Source organism: Nicotiana tomentosiformis, chromosome 9 (assembly GCF_000390325.3).
Source record: "Nicotiana tomentosiformis chromosome 9, ASM39032v3, whole genome shotgun sequence".
Taxonomy (NCBI): Eukaryota; Viridiplantae; Streptophyta; class Magnoliopsida; order Solanales; family Solanaceae; genus Nicotiana; species Nicotiana tomentosiformis.
Window position 1 is genome coordinate 86,104,388 of NC_090820.1, and position 22,360 is coordinate 86,126,747.

The following is a 22,360-nucleotide window of genomic DNA, read 5'->3' on the forward strand; positions in this document are numbered from 1 at the left end:
TAATTAAATGCATACACATTATGCACTCTTAAGTTAGTCGATCGAACTCTATACTAACCAGGTAATGACAAAATATATTTGAATATACATGTACATACATGATGATCAACTGCATATACTACATAATAAATAGACCCACTAAATTCTATGGTGTGTATATAATTAAAAATAAATAAAATTTTAAACCAATTTTATTTATTACAAGAGAAATGAGTGCATTGGTAATTTAAAAAAATTATGAATAATTTGTATAGTTTAGCAACTTTAGTATTCACATCAATAGTAATTTTTGAAAATAATGGAGCAAGAGAACAAGTGATTTAAATAAAAAGAATTTGGGAGATTTTGGATTACTTAACAGATCAAGAGATATTTTTAAAAGTTTGATGATTGTAGGGGTAAATCTGGTCCGAAAATATAACGGAAGTTAAATATAAACAATATTTGAAAGTATAGAGATATATTTGACCTTTTTCCGTCCGTACTTTTAGGTCCCGTTCTTTTACCGAAGACGACATCGTTTCACTGAAACTCCTTGACTCTTGTACCGATGGTCCAAAAGCAGAGCAGAAACAACAGCTGGATGCCTGCAAGAAAGCAACTTCTTTCTCTGGCTTTGCATTGTACCCCATTTGATTGCTCTTTGTGTCTGTTTTGGGTCTCTGTGTTAACAGTAAAAGATTAATTACCATACCCCAATAATCTTTCTCGCGCTTCACTATTTTTTCTTCTAAAATCCACTAACCATGCACCTTGGTACTACCATTCAAAGCACAGATTCCAAAAGCTGCTACAAGACAATAAGCCAAAGGACAATAAACTGTGAGACTTGTACCTCTCCAATAGTACCTTTCCTTTACACCCCACTTCTTTTTTGCGCCTCTCCAGCTTTTTCTATTCAAAAAACTCACAAGATTTCAGCTAATTCTAACACTATAACCAACCCCATTTCCTTCATTCTGCATTTCCTCTCTAGAAAATGTTTAAACCCTGGTATTTTTTCCTTCTTTATTTTGCTTTAAATGGTATGTAACTGATCTTCAACTTCTACCAAAATCTTGTCTATTGTTTATTTGCTGTTTCTATGTGTAGTTTTCTTGTTTCACTTCAAGTTCTAAGTTTCTATTAATTAATTTTGCAGCTGCAGTTGGTCTGAGTGACTCAAATCTTGTGCAACTACAGAGTTTTCCAAACACTGGCATTTCTATTGCAGTTTCTTTGCCTATTGAAGACCTTAAAAATGTCTACACTAGTGTTGTTGAAGCTGAAAAGTGGCTAAGGACTAATGTTCTTGCTCAATATCCAGCTACTAACATCACTACTATTCTTGTTGGTCACGCTCTTTTGTGCAATGAAGAACAAAAAAACAAAGTGAGCTTAATCTTGCCTTCAGTCAAGAACATTTACTACTCTCTTACAAGGTGGGGTTTGCATACGGAAATCAAAGTCTCTACTTCTTTTTCTTCCAACTGTTTGGACCAAGATTCTGGATTTTACAATGTTCAAAAGGCTGATGAATATATTAAACCTCTCCTTCACTTCTTTCAACAAGTTAATGCACCCTATGTAGTGAGCTCAACAAGAGATTTGGATGAAAAGATTGAAACTTTAGTGAATAATCATTTAGAGTCTATCAAAAAGCTAGGAAATTTTAGCCAAAACAAGATTTTCTTGATAAGTGAGAACCTAAAACAAACAAGACCTTTGAGTAGAAAGCTCTCAGTTCTTGACTCAAAATACACTATCCCTAAAAGGCCAACCCCATTAGCCCCAAATCATGATTTTTCATCTCCAGCATTTGCTGCAAACAGTCCACTTCCTCCACTAATAGGAACCATTTCACCACCACCATTATCTCTTCCTTTTGCTCCTGAAATGCCTCCAGTATTCAATCCTATAAGCCCTTTTAATGGACCCCACTTGCCACCTTGTATTCCATCTCATGGAGGTGGGGCCCATGAAGCAGCTCCACCAACAACAGGGGTGCATAGTAATGGGCTATGGTGTGTAGCTAAGCCAAGTGTTCCACCTGAGACTTTGCAAGAAGCTTTAGACTATGCTTGTGGTGAAGGAGGTGCTGATTGTGAAGCTATTAGTCCAACTGGAAACTGTTATTCCCCTGATACTGTTGTAGCTCATGCTTCTTATGCTTTCAATAGTTATTGGCAGAGAACTAAAAGTAATGGTGGAACTTGTGGATTTGGTGGAACAGCTATGCTCATCAACTCTGACCCAAGTAAGCACTTTCTTCAGTTTATCCCTAGTTTGAGAATTAGTGGGAGTTGTTTGATTCAAATGCTAGTTATGTCCGGATTATAGTACAATGAAGTGAATAATAAAAATAAATAAATTATTATAGACATGTTAGTTAGGACTTAGCTATTTTAAGAACATTTTTGTCTTTAAATATTAAGCTTCGCATTGCTAATATACTATTATTATTTTTACATATTTTCCGCGTAAAGAAATGCATAAATATTGTTAATATACGTTGCATTAGTTATGTGGAATTTTTTTCCTTGTACGGCTAACCAAAGGATGCACAAGTTATTTGATAATTGTTTTCCTAATACCTCCGACAAAACATTTTATAGTCCTAAATGACACTGTACAGTAGTTCTCAAAATATAGCCGAAATATATATATTTTTTGTAATAGTTGCCCTATTTTTTACACTGGACTTCATATTGGAATTACTTTGTCTAACCCCTCCAGCGAAAAATCCCTTAATTTCTTATTCTCTTCGATACTTTAGGCCTAAACTAAATCTTCTACGGATAGAAGATGAATGAACATTTTTGGTATATTATTGCAGGCTATCTCCACTGTCGATTCATTCTTGCATGATAAGATGAATTGGGACTTGAGATGCAAATTGCTTGGAGTGAAGCTGCTGCCACGAAGAGAATAGGGATTAAAGGTTAAATATTTTTTTTGGTGTTAGCTCTAGTATAGATTTGTAGGAATTAGGAATTTGCTTTATGATGTCTCAAACTGGGAAGTTAGGAGTTTAAATGAGCCCATGGCACTACAAACTCTTTATTCTGTCACTTCCATTTTTCATATATTAAGCCTAAATTTTATTACTTAAAAGTTTGTCTCCCTGCCTTTGCTCGACTCTTTGGTAGAGTGGTGAGAGAGGCCATTTAAATTAATGTAAACTAAGCATGATGTGCTAATAATACATAACATGTTAACAACTGAAAAGAGTTGACAGATCAATGAAGATTCGGACATGCTCCTAGAATCCTAGTGTCTATGACCAGAATCAAAGTCATATTCCTATGCTCCAAAATCAAAGACATTTATTAGTTTCTAATTTCAAATGCCCATTTTCCCCCCTCAAATTCAACCATATATTCTCCAAACGCCTCCTAGATATTGTGTACTTCGAATACTCTTTTATTTCAACTTCAATCAAATGTTGTCTAAATGCCTACTACGTACTCTATTGCTTTACGCTAGAGAAATGAATGATGGAATGTTAATCGCTTGGTTCTCCATACTTTTCACGTTTTGCCATGTTGAATTTAACTTCTATTCTTACCGTAGAAAGAAAATTTGCCACAGTTTTGTGCTCCAAATTCGATTCAAGGTCTCTCTCAGCTTGTTTCTGTGAGTGGAGAATTGGCGTGGTGAAGGGGAGCAATGAATTAAAAAAAGTGAAGCATAAAACTTGTGATGGGCAATAAACCAGTTAAAAAGGAATAACATAAAACTTGTGATGGGCCAACTTCTTATTGGTTTGCTTCTTGATCATATCAGACATGTAATACCAAACTTGGTAAAGGAGGTTGGTTACAAGAGATGGGCGGAGACCATGCTCAAGTTTTTGCAGCATAATGTGATGCCTTGTCCGCGCATTTGCAAAAACTCAGCAAGTTCATTTTTTTGAATTATCCATTGGACACTCGTCTTTAACGAAATGACTTCAATTCAACCATGTTTTTTTAATGCATTGACTGATTTCTTTATTTTTTTAAGACTATAAATGGTGGCTACCTGCGAATAATATAAGGCCAGCTTCCAGAAAATCTAACCAACTTCTAATATGTTCTTTACCATTCAATTTTTTCCTTTGTGTGTATGTGCTTGGGTTGTGTGTGGGGGGGTCGTTCAACTTAATAGTTCAAACTCTACATTGCACAAGTTTGAGCATATAATGTCACGGACTTGCCTAACTTCAATCCTAAAGCTAGTTCATGAGTTGAAAGATTGCAGACTGGTTAAAAGTTGTGCAAGCCTCTCTTCTCTATTCGACATAGAACTGAGCATTACACCCCTATCCGTAAAATTTAGCTCATGATGTGAATTATTATAAGCTGTCATGGCCTCTCTTTCTTATCCGATGTGGGACTAGGTATTACAATAAGCTGATGAAAGTATTAAGCTAAGTGCAAACTGGACAGAGATATGGGTAATGGCTGAAGCCAAGATGTAGCCATACCAGTATCATCTATTCTGTCAAAAAGCACATAGCAGATATTACTATGTAAGAAGCAGAGAGCTCTACGTGAGAAGCAATCAAAAACCTTCTAAAAGAAATGGCCAAACAAAATAGAAAACATGCTGAGTGATGAAGGGGGGAAATCAAGATGGGACAGAAAGATGAGGTTGACCCTCCAAATGACATACTGCGTGAGTAGAATGTTAACAATGGACTTCCTATCCAGATAACTTAGAAATCAAATAGCTAACTAACTCAATTTATACATAGTGATCACCATTCATCATGTTGATGATAGCTCCTTCACCATTCAATTCTCTCTCTCGTTTGTGTGAAGGGTGAGTGGTTTGAGGTCTATAAATCCTTCAACTTAATAGTGCAAACTCCATATAGCACAATTATTTAAGCATAATCTTATTTACCCGCATAACTTCGACTTTAAAAGCTCATGAGATAAAGCATTGCAGACTGCTTATAAGCTCCCCAGGCCTCCCTTTCTTGTCTGATATGGCACTAGACTTTACACCGCCCCCACCCAAATTAACACTGCTCTTGCTGTCGTCCAACACTCAACTACGACACTAGCTTGAAACGAGGTGAGGCTTGCTATAATCTCACCTTGTCACAAACCCGCCTAACTTCAACCCCAAAAGCTAGCTCATGAGGCAAAGGGTTTATAAGCTGTCCAAGCCCCCCTTTTGTCCAATGTGGGACAGGGGGTGTTATAATAAGCTGTGCTGACTAAGGTACTAAGCAAGTATAAACCTGTACACAGAGACATAGAAAAAGGCTTGTATCATCTATGCTATCAAAAGGCATATTGCTTTCTATAGAGCTGAGAGATGTAAGTGAGAACTGAGAAGTAATCAAAAAGCATCTAGAACAATGCGAGCCTAAAAAAGGCGAAACAGAAAAAGAAAACATATGCCGAGTAGTGAAGAGGTGAAAATCAAGATGGACTAGAATGGTGGAGTTGACCACCCAAATGACATACTGTAAGTGTAGAATGCTAAAAATGGATTTCTATACAGATAACTTAGGAACAGAATATCTATTTAACTCGCTTATACCTTAATGATCATCATTCGTCAATATCAATGATAGCTCCTTCCAGGCCATTCTACCTTTCATCAGCACCATTAGTCACGTCAGCCGCTGCTCCTTGCAGGCCATTCTGCCTTTCATCAGCATTATCATTGAAACCTTTCTGCAAAAGATGAGGGTTGGCTAGTGTATTAGAACCAAAGACTAAACAAGTAGGGAAAAGAGCAGGAGGGATACTAAGGTAAAAGCTACTCTGTGAATCGCAAAAATTCACCAGTTCCAAGGTTTCAATTGCATAATTATCTCTTTTCAGCTATTATGCTTTTACCATGGATATCCGCATCTATAATCTTCTTAGCACAGATTGTCTTAACTAGAAGTTCTTTCATGTTCTGACATATGTGCTAGAGAGCTCTATACACATCAGTTGAGCATTCTTGCATAGAGCTTTTTGGGTTCCAACTTTCAGCATTGATTTGAAATTAAAACACTAACTGCATAAAGACCCCATATATCTTCAACTTATCTGGTCAAAATGACTGAACTCGGTTTCAACCATGCCTCTTCTGTTTGGGCTCTAATTAAATGGTAGCAAGTATCCATTTTGACACACATTACATATTTAACAACTGCACCTAAAAACTTTTCAACAACTCGGGACCAGGAGTCAAGTAGATTGCTAAGTCAAAGTTGTACTTCCCAATAAGTACACAGTATCTCACAAAATAACTTAGCAGTGGCATCAAATTTAGCAAGTTACCTATACCCATTGGAAGCAAACAGAAAGTTATGCAATTAAAAATGTCATGCTTAATGCGAATTCTCAGAACTCGGACTAGTTAAATCATTCCTTTGTGTGCCGTAAAGACGAAAGGGAGAGTTGGGAAGACAAAAGAAATAAGAGTATTCCCTTTACTAGAGATTCAAAGACTCCAATACTAGGGGTTGAGAAGGTCCTTCACATTGAAACAACTATAAAGCAGATATAGGAACTAAGATAACAAAGAGACTTGACCACAAAGCTTTTCTACAAGTGTGATGAATATACCTTTTTATTTAGACCATGAGCAGTCATAAGTTCATAGAACTTGCGCATCAACATTTCTTCCTCAACCTAAAAGCAGCCGACATGCAAAATTGATACATTAAATTGAAATGCAAATGAAAAAAAACAGCTAATAAGGAAGACTTTGCTCTCACAGAAGCCAGAATATCAATAGGACTTTCGAAATTATTGATGTGGCATATAAAACAACGAAAGAGCAGAAAGCAATGGTGCACGTTACTAGATTGAATGTGCCCCTAACCAAGGGCATTGCTATTAAGGGTTGAGTCTCTCCCTTCCCTTTCCTCACCCAACCCAACTCCCACCACCTTAAAAGATATATCGTTTGAAAAATGTTTCCGTGACTGCAGAAATTTCATAACACATAACATCTGTACTACTTTTCAACTACAAGTGTACATTACATTTTTTTTCTTTCTTTATGATTTTCATATATCTAATGCTAGTATTTTGAATGTGTTCTTTCATTTTATGGCCATCCCAAAATAATGTCCTCTGATACATATTACGATATACACAAAAAAATAACAGGCCAAACTGATATGTTACTTGAAATCTATCCCAATCAAACAGATGTATCTGAAGATGCTTGGAGAGCACACAAAGGATACTTGGAGAAGATTAATATGCAACAACCCAGGATCCCCTAAATGGCTGATCATAGTGAATATGGTGGCTCATGGAAGGTTATATACAAAGGATCGACTAGCTCACTGGGGAATTGTGGTGGATCAGATATGTCCTTTATTTCAGTTACCATTGGAAAGTACTCAACGTCTATTCTTCAGATATGTTGTATCTGCTTCTATTTGGGGAAAGCTATTGGAATGACAAGGTATATCAAGGAATGCTATGGAGTGGACTGAAGAAATGCAATGGCTTGAAAGTAGTTGCAGAGAGAAGAGTGCATCAGCCACCATACACAGAACAACCTTGGCAGCAACTGAGTATTTTATTTGGCAAGAAAGGAATATGGTGGTGTTTCAGAGCAAGAGAAGACAACCTGCAGAAATTATCAAGATGATCACTCAAGAGGTCTTTGTGAAAGGCAGCATGTGCAAGAAGCTTAACAGTACATTAAATACTATAAACTTTATCCTGCTTTGTAAGGATTGTAGACTATTTGACATGATGAACTGAGTAGTGTTGGAGTGCAAAACTGGGGTAGTCCAGTTTGCTATTTTCTTTTCTTCTTGAGCTGTAATTTCCTCAGTTGGTAGTAAAATTTCTTATTTACCACCCCCTCCCCCCCCCCCCCAAAAAAAAGGTCCAATTTTATAGTCAGCGCCACATGTTTTGTCAATATATACTAAGCTCTCAATACGTATGCAAAACCAAACCATGATATCAAAGTAGGATAAACAATAGTCAGTGCCACATGTTTTGTCAATATATACTAAGCTCTCAATACGTATGCAAAACCAAACCATGATATCAAAGTAGGATAAACAAAATAATGTTTTGTCCATCCATTTATACATTTTGAAGTAGTCTAGGATACTTAGCTAGAGTCTCAATACCTTAGCAATTTTACTTGGAAATACTTAAGAAATTCTCGCCGGCTTTGATCTAGTGGTAAGAGCGCAAACCGTGATGTTTGATGTTTTGGTTAGGCGCACGTCACGGGCTACAGACAAATATAAAGACGGATTCATGATTTAAGCTCTATGAGTTCAACCTTTTAAGTTTCTTAGCTTTGAACTCACTATATTTTTAAAACTATGGGTTCATATCAACTACTTTTTGTAATTTTAGTAAATTTTTACACATTAATTTATGCTCCATGTCGATAGCAACAAACATGATACTTATAAGCTGCATCCGCCACGGCCCCTGGGCAAAAACCTGGTATATTTAAGTGTTCAAGCTGTGCACCATTGGCCACGGGAATTTATCGGTATAAAAAAATATATACTTAAAGAGATTCTCTTATCTTGCAAGTTAGAGTTTGTATATCTGTTTTTCCTATCAATATATGATTACTGTTCAAGTAGAAAGGTTCTCTTTTTTGGTTGGTAATTTGGTAAAAGAAGAGTAAAAGGTTAAAGTGAATACCTGAAGTCTGTGCAATTCATCTGACATTGATTTATGGGCATTCAAGAGTAGTTCACTTTCTTTCTCCAGATGCCTTCACAAGAAAAAAATACATCATTCACACAAGCAGAACATTATAAGGAAAGAGGAAAGTAACTCAAAAACAGAAATTACTTAAAGGTTTCTCCTGCGTATTTGGGATCCATGAAAAAAATTGATTTTCTGCCACAAACCCTTAGTGCCTCGTAGAAGTTGGCTCAATATCAGGGAGAATCAAAGCTTCAGACTGATTCAACAATGGCACGAAATTCTAACAGTTAAAAGAATGATATTCTTGAAAAGAAGAAACGAATTATAGTTGGAATTCACCGTCAGAAGATCCCCAGTTGCTGGGGATCTTTATTATCGGTCCCCAGACAAGGATTTGGTTTATCAAACTGGACCGTCCCCGTCTAACTGAAGTTAACTTTACTATACGGTTTTAAAAAAATATAACAAATTAAATCCAATATTAAAGTTGTTTCATAAAAATATTTATATTTGTACCACACAATTTATTTAAAATAAGAATATTAATTATTAATCCCTAAACATAAGTAATTTGAATAGAAAATCAATAATTCTTTGTGCAAAAATCATGCCTTTTTTTCTCTTTATCTATTAGCTTTCCTTCTTTTTCTTTATCTTCTTAATTTTATTTTCTGCGGTAGCCAATATATTTTCAAAATTTGTTTCATTTTTTTTTAATTATCTTTCTTAAATTTTTCTCTTCCTTATTTCTTCCTTTCTTAATATAAAGATCTTACTTCGATAATAATATACGTTAATATATAAAAATATATATATAAAAAATATACATTGAAATTTTAAAAGAAAACCAAAACCCTAGAGAGAAGATGGAGTCTTTCCTCCCGCCCAATCTCTTATTCTTTTTCTAACCCTTCTTTTTCCCATTTATAATAGAGATATCCCCTCCACGAACAACCCTCAAAAAACATCTCCGGCAGAAAAGGACCCACGCACCCTCACGCGCCACCGGAAGGAGTTTTTCGGCGGTCCACGCGCCGATGCGTGACACTGTTTCCGGCCAGAATTTGGAAATATTTCTTCAGAACAGCCTCTTCTCCTCGCAAATTCGAGCCTACACATCCAATTAAAATCAAATACCGATCACTTTTATATTTTTCGGTGTGAACAATATTTTCCGGCATTTGAGTACTGCAGAATCCGGCATCGGTTTGGGAATATTTCTTCAGAACAGTCTCTTCTCCTCGCAAATCCGAGCCTACCCATCCAATTAAAATCAAATTTCGACCACTTTTATATTTTTCGGTGTGAACAGTGTTTTCCGTCATTTGAGTACTGCAGAATCCGGCATCGTTCAGTACCGAAAAATACATCTTTTCTTCCAATACCCTGTTTTCACTCACTGAGATTACTGAGATACTATCCTTTCCTTTAAACTCTCCTAAACAAAACTTATTTCTTATGGGGGAAAACATAATTTATTTTAACGCTGGTTTCAAATCTTTTGATATCACCAGATGGACCTCCAACAGTGATACATGGTTCGATTGGGTGGAGAGAAGTCGCAATATGATGAGATGTTCCACGTTAAGCAAAATAACTATGGAATGGGTCTGTAATGTGCTCAAAGAAACTTCTAATGACTAGAAGAATATGGTACGGAGATGGAAGAATAAGAACAGACTAACTGAATATTTTTGTACTAGGAAGTACAATAACCATGGGAAATACATGAGTATATTGTCTTTGAAAAGAGACAATCGTGAGGTCATTATAATCCCTGAACTTGCTTTGAATGCAGGATGGAGAGACATTGCATTTAAGATAGAAAGGTTTATTAAATACTCCCCCCAACTCAATTTCACAGGGCCACTCAGACTTTCTGAAGCAAATTACCCTTATGCCAAAGCAGTACAAAAGAGTAAATGGCAATCAAACATCCTTCATGAAGCAGTTGTCAGCACTAATAAAAGAAGTATCACGATCCTGGAGCCAAATGGGATGAAGGATAACGGACTTCTGACAAGATGTATCATTGGGTACTTTGGGAAGGAAACAACTGAGAGACCTACACTATCAGACATTCGAAGATGGGTATGTATAACGTGAAAAATAACATTTGGAGTGAACATGTATGAGATGGCTGAGAATCTTTTTCTGTTTGAGTTCCCCAACAGAAACATGGCTGAGCAAATTCTCCAGGAGAGTGGAGGTGGAAGAAATTCAAGCTTTATCTCGAATGGTGGAACCTCATCACCGGTTATCTTTCTAGCTCCATATCTGTAAAAAGTACCTAGATCAGAGCCATGTGAGTCCCCCTACATCTGTGGTCACAAAATATTTTCAAAGAAATATGAGACCTTTGTGGTGGGTGGAAAGCTACGGAAGAAGAGACATAACTCAAAAACCATCTCAAGTGGGCAAGAATTCAAGTGGCAGGAGATGGCCGGAATATACCAAACGAGGTAGTCATTGAGAGAGAGGGGGTTAAATTTTTCATACCAATATGGGCTGAAAGAAAAACTCGCTTTGAACTAGGGCCAGAGATTTTCAGGGAAATAACCGGAGATGACACAGGATCAAAGCCTCTGAAGAACCGTCGGACAAAGATAACCTACAAGGTAGAAGGGGTACATGATAGCCTTTTAGCTGTAGATGGGACGGGTAAGTACCACGTGGGGTGTACTGAGTACATTAACAAAAATAAGGGAAAGGCATGTGCAATGCAGGAGGATGGTTTGGGAGAAAAACCATTACTTTTGGGCCAATCCAGTGTGCCCAACAATGGGCCAGCTATTAAAAATACAATTGGGCCTGACTGTGCAACCCAAGTAATCTTTAATAAATCATATATGGAGCCCACAGAGATCACAAGATTCGACTCTTTTCTAGAAGAGACGAAAGTTATTTTGCATTCACAACATGAAGTCAACCAGGAAAATCAGCAGAGGTTCATTTTTTATAGTTGCAAACTTGGGGAGTTCACCACATGCGGAGATGATGATGATAGAGGAGCCAAGAGAAGAAGAACGGAAAGGGTTACAAGAGATGAAGGTAAATGATACTCTGCCACTAATCGTAACTAGGGAACATCATCTTATTTCTAAAATTGAGTGTGAGAATCAACTAGATCTCAATTGTAGTGGGGAAAATTGGGAAGTCGAGTATGCTGAACCCCTTCTGGTTCAGCATCAAAGAGTCTTTTCTGGAGAAAGAGATGGATGCGACCTTATGGGTTCATCAACGTTTGCTCAAACTGAGCAAAATGTTTGGGGTAGATTTTCAGGGACATGAAGAAGAAGCTTTGGAATTACTTATGCAGATAGATAGTTGTAGATAAGCTAGAAGGATAGAGCCAACACTGGACATCAAGAAAACCAGATTCAAAGGGCCACACGAGCTGAAAGGATTGGTTTCCTTTGATGTTAAATTCCAGAGCAACGGGAAAAGATTTAGGGGAAAAATCCTGACACTAGCTGATCAATGAAGTTCAAACTAGTTTCATGCAATGTAAGGGGACTTAGTAATTTGGCTAAAAGAAGGATATTAAAGAGTTTAGTTAAACTCTGGAACGCAAATATTACCTGTTTTCAGGAGACTAAACTTGAGTAGGAAATACAAGAGCTTGTTAGGCAGATTTGGGGAGGGTGATGTGTGAGGATTGCTTGTCTGGAGTCTAGTGGTTCTAGAGGGGGCATTATAATGTTATGGGATTGTAGAATCTGAAAAGCGGAAGTCATTCAAATTGGAGCCTATACACTCACATGCAAATTTGAGGCACTCTTGCAGAACTTTGAATGTCACATAACAGGGGTGTATGCCCCAAACTGTAATATTGAAAAGAGGAAAGTTTGGTTGGAGATAGGAGCTGTGAGGGATTTGGTGGAGGGCCCATGGGCTGTTTGTGGTGATTTTAACGTTACCAGATTTTCTTCTGAGAAAAGGAACTGCCTTAGGAGATCTAGAGCTATGGTGGAATTTTTAGATTTTATAGATGATATGAATCTGATCGATCTTCCACTAGAAGGAGGTGTCTACACCTGGTTCAAAGGGGATAATCAAATAATCTCCTTAAGTTTGATAGAATTCTGATCTCTGAAGAATGGGATGACACTTTTAGGAACATCAAGCAATCCCTCCTCCAACGACTAATCTCTGACCATGTTCCTGTGTCTTTATAATGTGGTTCTTGGGAGCACACCAAGTCATACTTCAAGTTTGATAACTGGTGGTTGAACACAGAAGGCTTAATAGATAGAATCAAAGAATGGCAGACATCTTTTGAATATTCAGGGAGGCCAGATTTCATCTTAGCTTGTAAAATGAAAGCACTCAATGGCAAGCTGAAGGAATGGAGTAGAAGTAACCAGGGAAATTTGGGATTGCAAAAGACCAACATGCTAAATCAATTAGCAATGTTGGACTCTACTCTGGAATATAGAGAGGAATCAATGAAGAAGGCTTCTCTTCTCAAGGAATATGAGGAACACCTGAAAAATAAAGAAATCGCATGGAGGCAGAGATCCAGAGCTCTTTGGCTTAAGGATGGGGACATGAATACAAGTTTCTTCCATAAAACTGCTAATGCACATAAGAGTAGCAATAACATTGATCAGTTAGTTATCCAAGAAGAAACAATTGTAGAGCCACAAAGAATCAATGTTGAGATCATTGACTTTTAAAAAAAGTTATATACAGAGAATGAAGAGTGGCGACCTGTGTGCAACTATGATATATGTCCTAAAATATCTGAAGAAGAAAAGGAGTTCTTACAAAGAAGCTTTGATGAACAAGAGGTGTTAGAATGTTTGAAGATGTGTATAGTGGACAAGGATCCTGGACCTGATGGTTACACAATGGGTTTTTTATCAAGTGCTGGGATGTATTGAAGCAGGACATTATGGAGGTTTTCCAAATTTTTCACTCACAAGAAATCTTTGAAAAAAGTTATAATGCATCATATATAGCCCTGATCCCCAAGAAGGTAGGTGCAAAGGACTGAGTGATTTCAGGCCTATAAGCTTGATAGTCAATGTATATAAGCTAATTTCAAAAGTTTTGATAGAGAGGCTTAAAGAAGTGATGGAGAAATTGGTGGATTCACAACATATGGCTTTCATCAAAGGAAGGCAAATAATGGACGCTGTTCTGATTGCCAATGAAGCTGTGGATTCAAGAACTAAACAGAAAAAGCCAGGAATTCTTTGTAAACTAGACATCCAAAAAGCATATGATCATGTAAACTAGAATTTCTTGTTAAATATGCTATGCCAAATAGGTTTTGGGGTAAAATGGATCAATTGGATGAAATAGTGTATCTCCACTGTCAGATTTTCAATCATCATAAATGGATCTCCTGAGGGTTTTTTTCCTGCCCATAGAGGTTTAAGGCAGGTTGATCCTTTATCTCCCTTTCTCTTCATAATAGTCATGGAAGGTCTGAGTACCATGGTTAAAAAAGCAAAAAGCAATGGGTGGATCAAAGGTTTTGAGGTAGCTAGAAGTGGAAACAATAGTCTGAAAATCACACATCTTCAATATGCTAATGACACATTAATTTTCTGCGACGCAAAAAAAGTGTAGCTGAGGTTTCTAAAAGTTATTCTAGTACTGTTTGACGGGATTTCAGGACTTCATGTTAATTGGAAAAAGAGTTATCTTTACCTAATAAATGAAGTGCTTGATATGGAACAATTGGCACTAATCTTGGGAGGTGAAGTAGAAACTCTACCTACTGTCTATCTTGTCATGCCTTTGGGTGCCAAATCTAAATCCAAAGAGATATGGAACAATGTTATTGAAAAGTATGAGAAGAAGCTTTACAGATGGAAATCCAGTACCTATCAGTGGAAAGAAGACTCACCGTCATCAACTCAATTTTAGATGCACTCCCAACATATATGATGTCACTCTTCCCTATTTCTGCAAGAGTCATACAGAGATTGGACAAACTAGGAATAACCTTTTTGTGGAAAGGGAACAGAGAAAAAAAAGGTTTTCACTTAGTCAAGTGGAAATCTCGTATAGTTGGCAAAGCTCATGGTGGACTAGGCATCAGAAATTTGAAGGATCATAGCAAAGACTCTCAAGATGAAATGGCTATGGAGGTATTCTCAAGAACCCCAAACCTTATGGGGTAATGTGATCAAAGCCAAATATGGTGAGGAAGACAAGTGGATAACAAAGGATGTAAATACATCATATGGAGTTAGCTTATGGAGATCCATCAGGTCATTCTGGCCTATTCTAAAGAACCACTCATCCATCAAAGTGCAAGATGACAATAAAACCTCATTCTGGAAAGATAACTGATTGGGAGATGGATGCTTAAAGGACCTCTACCCTGATATGTATCTTCTGGCACAACATCAACACAACATAGTAGCTGAAATATGGTCCCCATAAGTATGGACACTTGTTTTTAGAAGAAGTTTGAATGATTGGGAGGTGGCCAGGATGACTAACTTCTACAAACATCTGGAAAGATTCATAGGTTTACATAGTGGGGTGGACACAATAAGGTGCCAGGGAAATAACAGTGGCATCTATAAGGTGAATACAACATACAAGATCCTGAATCAAGCTAACCAGCAGATTAATAACTGGCCTTGAAAGCATATATGGAAAATCAAGATTCCCTGTAAGGTAGCATATTTTTCTCGGTTACTAGCAAAGGAGGTTGTTCTGACACAAGACAATCTTATAAAGAGAGGGATTCAATTGTGCTCAAGATATCACTTATGCGGAGAAGATGTTGAGACAGTTAGCCATCTATTTTTACATTGCAAGATAACTGACCAGTTATGTAAGATCTTTATTAATCTCAGGGGCATAGCTTGGACAATGCCTAGTAAGATTACTGAAGTTCTTTTCAGTTAGGATGAAGGTGGAACTGGAGCAAGAGAAAGAAATAGATGGGGAACTATCCAGCATGTATTTGGTGGACAATCTGGAAAGAAAGGAATTCCAGATGTTTTGAGGATAGAAGAAATTCTGTGCAGAAGATCAAGTTTAATTGTGTTTTACTTTTTTTGCTTTTGGTGTAAGCAGATCTACGCAGAAGATACTGGATCAACCCTAGATGTCCTAAAATCTTGTTAGGCCCGAGGTCCAAGTTTTTTTCTTTTGGCTACTCACTTGTAAATAAAGTTTCAGTACAACCTATGTACTGATTTTATTATAATATACAATATATTACCATCTCAAATATATATATATATATATACACACACACACACACACACACATTGAATTAACACATATAAAATATACATAAAAAAATACATCTTCAATTAAGATGACACTTAGACATGTAAAATATACATAAAAAATATATCTTAAATTTAATTAAGATGGCACAATATATATATGTGTGTGTGTATATATATATATATATATATATATATATATATATATATATATACACACACATCCTGAATTAAAATGGCACTTGACATATAAAATATATTTGAAATATACATTAAAAATATCTTAAAATAAGATGGCACTTCACAAATAAATATACAAAAATTATATGCATAAAAATATATTTTGAATTAAAGTGATACTTGATATACAAAGGGAGAATGGAGATGGACAAAAAAAAGTACTTTCCGTGATTAGTGAGTCAGTTAACTTATTAATACTGAGCTTAATATTTATAATATGCTAATAATGAAAAAAAATGCTCTTTATGGAATAAATAATAAATGATGCTATTTTTTAAAATAATAGTTAAAAAAGGATCAAACGTGTAAAAACACTCTAGCTGAATTGTGGGGATGCTAACTCCGGCCCTGTTCTTTTCCTACCACAAGCATAAAGCGGGTAAAATTAAAAAATAGCCAGATTTGTATGTGGTAATTAAAAAATAGTCATATTTTCAAAAGTAATCGAAATTTAGCCACTTTTCATATAAAGATAAATCTGAACAAAAATACTGTCCAAAATCCGAAAAATATTCCAGCATAATATTCTGGAGTTCAAATTTTTTGCATGTGAACTTCTAGTATAACATGCTGGAATTTCATAATGTGCTTCAGTTTCAACATAATATGTTGGAAGTTTATACACATGTGCTCCAATATCTAGTATATTATGCTGGAACTTTCCTTGTGCTGGAGTTCCAACCTAATATGCTGAAAGTTCATACACAGGTGTTCCAATCTCCAGTATATTATGCTGAAAGTTTCCGTATTGCAGCAAAATAGTGACTATTTTTTATGACTTTACAAATGATGACTATTTTTTAATTAACAGTACAAAAACTGGCTAACACGTGCTATTTTAACGAAACATTTCTTTTCCTAGACTTCTGTAACTATTTGTACAGACAAAGCTCGCCGGAGCCCAGTGGTGTTTTTGTTTTTGTTTTTGTTTTTGTGTTTCTCTAACGAAGTTTTACATTCTTAGTCCCTCAAATATCGATAAATATATAGTTTGGTCCTTATTATATCCGACTAAGCAAAATTAATCTTTAATTAGTTGAAATGTTCACTTTTGATCCATCTGTTTGTGAATCTTTATAAATTTAATGAATTATACATCATTACATCATTATTTTACGAATTATATTAAATTTGTATTATCATTCCATATTTATGGTAATATAATTCTAAAAAATAGTATAAACGTTACATATTTCTAATAATAAGGGATAAAAAAATAAATATTTTAATGAAGTGAAAGTTAAAATGTATTTAGTTCTAAATCACAGGGACTAAAATTAATTTACTAATAACTAAGGGTCCATTTTTTTATTTTTTTTTTTGTGTTTTTTTTATTTTTTTTTATTTTTAAAGGATGTTCAGAACTCGTAAGACTGGAGCCAGCCAGCCAGGTGTTCCAAATAATAAACTTAGAATTTGGATTACCACAACTCAACCACTCTAATTCCTACTGTAGTAGCTCATTAGGAGTATAACTGTTGAACCACTTTGACCAAGCCATCTAAAGAATTGAAGTGCTCATGCAAAGATTCTATTTAATCGCTATTAAACTTCTAGAAAGTAAAATGTTTGTTAATGATGGGAAAAAAAAAGGAATATGATGAGCAATTAGATGTAATTCGATTCTTTTAACCATCTTGGGACTGTGTAATTTCTTTGATTAAAATCATATATAAGAAATATTTTGGAATTTTGATTTTGTTGGACAAGGTGGCACTCCATCTCAATAATAAAATATCTATTAAATGGGTGAAAAAAAAGTTCGAGGTCCGTTACTTTTGCGCATATTTGAGCCAGTCCACTAACAATAGGGCATATCTAAGACCAAATTCAAATAGAGGGTAAATGTTTTATTTTTCATGGTTGAGGGATAAATTTGAGCCATTCCACTACTTATAAGGACATATTTGTGATCATATTCAAATTGAGGGCAAATTTACTTTATTTTCTCATAGTTGAGTAGTATTTTTGGCCCTTTTTCCAAAAAAACAAAAACAAGAAATATTAATCTGCTTAAAGCTTAGAACGTTGTATTAACATTAGACATATATATTGCCATGTTTTGACTTAAAATATACATTGTATATTAAGTATTCCTAGATAGTTGAGTCCGCACAGTCAGATCCCATATCCTTTCTACAATCAAATATTAATACTTTATTATAATTATCCCCATTCTGCAAATTTCACGAGCCTTAAAATTTGTGGTGCAGCAAAGCTAAAGCTAGCTCAGCACTCAAGCATCTTTTGTACTCTTAAAAACAAATGAACTTGTACATAATCTAGCCACTATTTAGTGTAACAAAGTGAACTGCAACTTTTAATACACTATATGTAAATGACTTTGTTTAAGACAATTTCTGAGCTTCCAAATTGACTGCTCACATTATTTGTTGATATCTCTTTGCCAAATAATGGCATAACATATAGATTTGTTCAACAGCAATAATCGAACAACTTTTATTAACTCTAGATAAATTTTAAAAAAATCATGCCAACCTTGGACAATCATAGAAATTTGCATGTTCTAAGCAATAATGAAGACCAAACAAAATTTGAACCATTTAAAGTAATCAAGAAAAGCAATGTGAACGAGATGAAAAATGGAGGCTATAAGTGCAAGTGCAGAGCAAAACAGAAGAACAAAAAGCATACTATTATATAATCAAAGTTAAAAAGCAGATTGAGCTTCCATTAACCTGATCCAATGCAAAGTCCATTAATTAAAGTGAAGTTGAAATTCTCAGCACTTTGGCTCCTACGTATCCTCCACTAATCTTGCATAGTCTAAAAACAAAATACCACCAATAGTTAATTGTCCCACACGTTTATATAAAGCAATGGGAAGGCCCACAAATCAATGAAAGTAACCCAATGATTAGGATATAAATACCACTCTAAACTTGATAATCTTGCATGCTAAGCAATCAACTTTGTAAGTGAGGCTATTGTATCCAAAGGTAAACCGAGTAAGATGGGAAATACCATTCTAAACTTGTGTTTTGTTTTTCTTTTTATGTCTATGGTTTTGCCTGTTCTTGGCCAAGGAGGACTAAAAACCGGGTTTTATTCATCGTCATGCTCAAAAGCCGAGTCTATAGTAAGATCAACCGTTGAAGCAGAGTTTAATAAAGATCCTACGATTGCTGCAGCTTTACTTAGGCTTCATTTCCATGATTGTTTTGTTCAGGTAAGTATTCACAGTATAGAGTTTTTCTAATTATTTTCTACTTTGCTATTATGAAAAGATAATTGCTTTATAGGGTTGTGACGGTTCTATTTTGATATCGGGAACTTCTGCTGAGAGAAATGCAGTGACTAATTTGGGACTAAGAGGATTTGAGGTGATTGATAATGCAAAAAAACAGCTTGAGACTTCATGTCCTGGTGTTGTTTCCTGTGCTGACATCCTAGCATTAGTTGCTCGTGACGCTGTAGACTTGGTAACTACTTCAACATTGCTTTGACAACTTACAATGATTATAGATTAGAACGAGTAATTTTATTGAGTCTCACATGTCAAAGTCATACTTGTGTATTGCCAGGGGCGGAGCTAGCCCATGAGATACGGGTTCGGGCGAACCTAATAGTTTTGGTCCAAACCCTTTATTTATCTTACGAAATTTATTGAATATGTATTAATTATTAATTTAGAACCCAGTAATCTAAAATGATTAGAACTCCAAACTCATAATATTCAAATCCCGACTCCGCCTCTATGTATTGCTCGTGACTATGTATACTTGGTAACTACTTCAACTTTGCTTTCACATATTATATTACAATCATTATAGATTAGAACTTTTCATCTTATATATAGCACTTTTTTTTTCTATTCTGTTTAAAAGCAAGGAGACCCTTCAATATTAAGAATTACTTTGAATTTCCTATTTTAACATTAATGACAAGCTATGTTCTAACCGTAGTTTTGGTATGTGAAAAAAGTTTATTTGTCCAGTCAAAACACTTTTGTATAAAATGAAATAGATGGAGGGAGTAGTTTTAATCAATCATATGCAAAACATATTTTTTCCATCATTTTTCCTTCGTACTAGTCATCAAAAGAGAAAACTTACTTGTGTATGCATTTTAAAGTATATGTAGTGAAAATATAACGTTTGTGATAAATTTTTGATGAATAACGAGACTATTAATATTTGATCTTGTTGCATGTTACTTAGAGTGGAGGTCCAAGCTGGGGAGTGCCTACTGGAAGAAGAGATGGTAGGATCTCTTCATCGTCAGAGGCCTTAAATTTACCTTCACCGTTGGATACAATTGATGTCCAAAGGAAAAAGTTTACAGCCAAAGGCCTAGATGATCATGATCTTGTCACCCTTGTTGGTATATTCTCATTTTTGTTATACTATTACTATTATTATGCTTCCTCGGTTTCGATTTGTTTGAACCTTTTCAGAGTACGAGCGTCAATTGATTAATATTCGGTGTGAATTCGGACATGAATTCTTTAAGTATTTTAAAATAAAATTTATATATTTATAAACTGTATAAAAAGTACTATAAGTTAAAATAGTTGACAATTCAAAATATTTAAAAATTATTTACAAAAAGATATGGCAAAAAAAATCTTATTTGACTCCCCAAATAGTAAAAATGTTCATTATTTTTGAAGCGGATGGAGTATATAACTATTTGCTGACTGACTAAGCTAGACCATTGGAGCGGAGAATAACGAAAAAGTAATTTAAAAATATAAATCAATAAAAGGTGGAGTATAGTACAGTATTTAAAAAAGATACTTTTATAGAAAAGATTTTCATTTCAAGGATAAAAAAGTAATAAATTTCCATATATAACTTGGACAGTGGCTGCCCACTATTTAATATAACACCATACATTGTTGCGTGATAACTGATAAAAGAAAAACAAAAAACTGTATTTGAACATAAGTTAGTCCATATATCAGGGGACAAGCAAATTCCTATGCAAATACGACGCATAGTCTAAAAAGAAAAACATAAGGGATATGTGTTTTAAGACAAAGAGAATGATAAATTTTCTAGAACTAAACTGTAATTACTTATAATTACCCTTCAGAAAAGAATTTAAACTACCACTTTCTTGAAATGTATGTAGGTGCACATACAATTGGCCAGACAGAATGCAGATTCTTTAATTATCGACTATACAACTTCACAACAACAGGAAATGCAGATCCAAGCATAAACGTAGCATTCTTGGCACAATTACAGACTCTATGCCCCAAAGGTGGCGATGGTTTGAAAAAGGTAGCTTTAGACAAAGAAAGCCAGTTGAATTTTGATGTAAGTTTTTTCAAGAATGTAAGAGATGGAAATGGAATTCTTGAGTCAGACCAGAGGCTGTTGGGTGACCCTTCCACAAGAAGGATTGTGGAAAATTATGCAGGGAATGTAAGGGGATTGTTAGGATTGAGATTCAATTTTAACTTTCCAAAGGCTATGATCAAAATGAGCAGCATTGAGATTAAGATTGGCACTCAAGGGGAGATCAGAAAAGTTTGTTCCAAGTTCAATTAAAGAGCTATTTATTAGCTAGCTGGAATGCTAGTGTTTATATATATTATTGTATAACGGAGATTTGTCACGTGAATATATTTTTATAAAAGCTTCAAGATATTTTCTTCCTATTTTGTCGCAACCGAAATCTCACGAGATTTAGATCTATATACTACATGCATGGTGCATATATAAGAAAATAGTATATATGACTATGCAGTTCTACTGTTCTACTACGTAATACAAGTACATAAAATTCATAATATTAAACTAGCAAGTGAAGAATGCCAATAGTATTATTCTAGTATATGATTACGATGTCCAAGTAGTCATACAATAAAATATTCTATCATGTTACACTAGTATAAGAGAGATGTCTATAACATGATACTAGCATGTAAAGATGCATGCATGTAGAGTCATGACAAAAGTTAATCAAGTAAAGCATACAAAATGAAGCATATGCTAAACAACACATAAATAGCCTAAAATCTATCCAAAGCATGGTACAACCTCGACATCTATATTTATGCTGGTCACCTCGTATATACGTCGCATCCAAACACGTAGCACGTAACACATAAGTCTATTTTAGAAAATTTTCTTAAGTCGAGGTTAATCAAAATACTTACCTTATCTCAAGCTAACTCTATTCCTCAAAATTTGCTTTTTAACTCCAAATCCGCCAAACCAGTCCCATCTAGCCCAAAGAATCATCATCAACAACAACAACCCAGTGAAATTACACTAGTGAAGTCTGGGGAAGGTAGTGTGTACGCAGACCCTACCCCTATTC

At 35.3% G+C, this 22,360-nt stretch overlaps 2 protein-coding genes across 2 annotated transcripts; both read left to right on the forward strand.

Annotated features, from left to right (window-relative positions):
* The first annotated feature begins 699 nt into the window (after positions 1-699).
* On the forward strand, positions 700-3,093 carry LOC104111706 (glucan endo-1,3-beta-glucosidase 13). Its single transcript, XM_009621461.4, has 3 exons — positions 700-1,025; positions 1,142-2,236; positions 2,816-3,093. Exons 1-3 carry the CDS (start codon positions 980-982, stop codon positions 2,845-2,847), a joined length of 1,173 nt encoding a protein of 390 aa, XP_009619756.1. The 5' UTR covers positions 700-979; the 3' UTR covers positions 2,848-3,093.
* Positions 3,094-18,972: 15,879 nt separating this feature from the next.
* Positions 18,973-21,695, forward strand: LOC104111707 (peroxidase 25). The gene is made up of 4 exons (XM_009621462.3): positions 18,973-19,256; positions 19,330-19,509; positions 20,248-20,410; positions 21,164-21,695. Exons 1-4 carry the CDS (start codon positions 19,041-19,043, stop codon positions 21,583-21,585), a joined length of 981 nt encoding a protein of 326 aa, XP_009619757.1. The 5' UTR covers positions 18,973-19,040; the 3' UTR covers positions 21,586-21,695.
* The last annotated feature ends 665 nt before the right edge of the window (positions 21,696-22,360 follow it).

What these genes read in the sequence shown, in the direction of transcription:
- LOC104111706 (XM_009621461.4), top strand. Translation starts at nt 980, where the DNA reads ATGTTTAAACCCTGGTATTTTTTCCTTCTTTATTTTGCTTTAAATG. An exon ending in TCTTTATTTTGCTTTAAATG is followed by an intron (nt 1,026 to 1,141) that starts GTATGTAACTGA and finishes TTAATTTTGCAG; the next exon opens with CTGCAGTTGGTCTGAGTGAC. An exon ending in GCTCATCAACTCTGACCCAA is followed by an intron (nt 2,237 to 2,815) that starts GTAAGCACTTTC and finishes ATATTATTGCAG; the next exon opens with GCTATCTCCACTGTCGATTC.
- LOC104111707 (XM_009621462.3), top strand. Translation starts at nt 19,041, where the DNA reads ATGGGAAATACCATTCTAAACTTGTGTTTTGTTTTTCTTTTTATGTCT. An exon ending in TCCATGATTGTTTTGTTCAG is followed by an intron (nt 19,257 to 19,329) that starts GTAAGTATTCAC and finishes ATTGCTTTATAG; the next exon opens with GGTTGTGACGGTTCTATTTT. An exon ending in CTCGTGACGCTGTAGACTTG is followed by an intron (nt 19,510 to 20,247) that starts GTAACTACTTCA and finishes CATGTTACTTAG; the next exon opens with AGTGGAGGTCCAAGCTGGGG.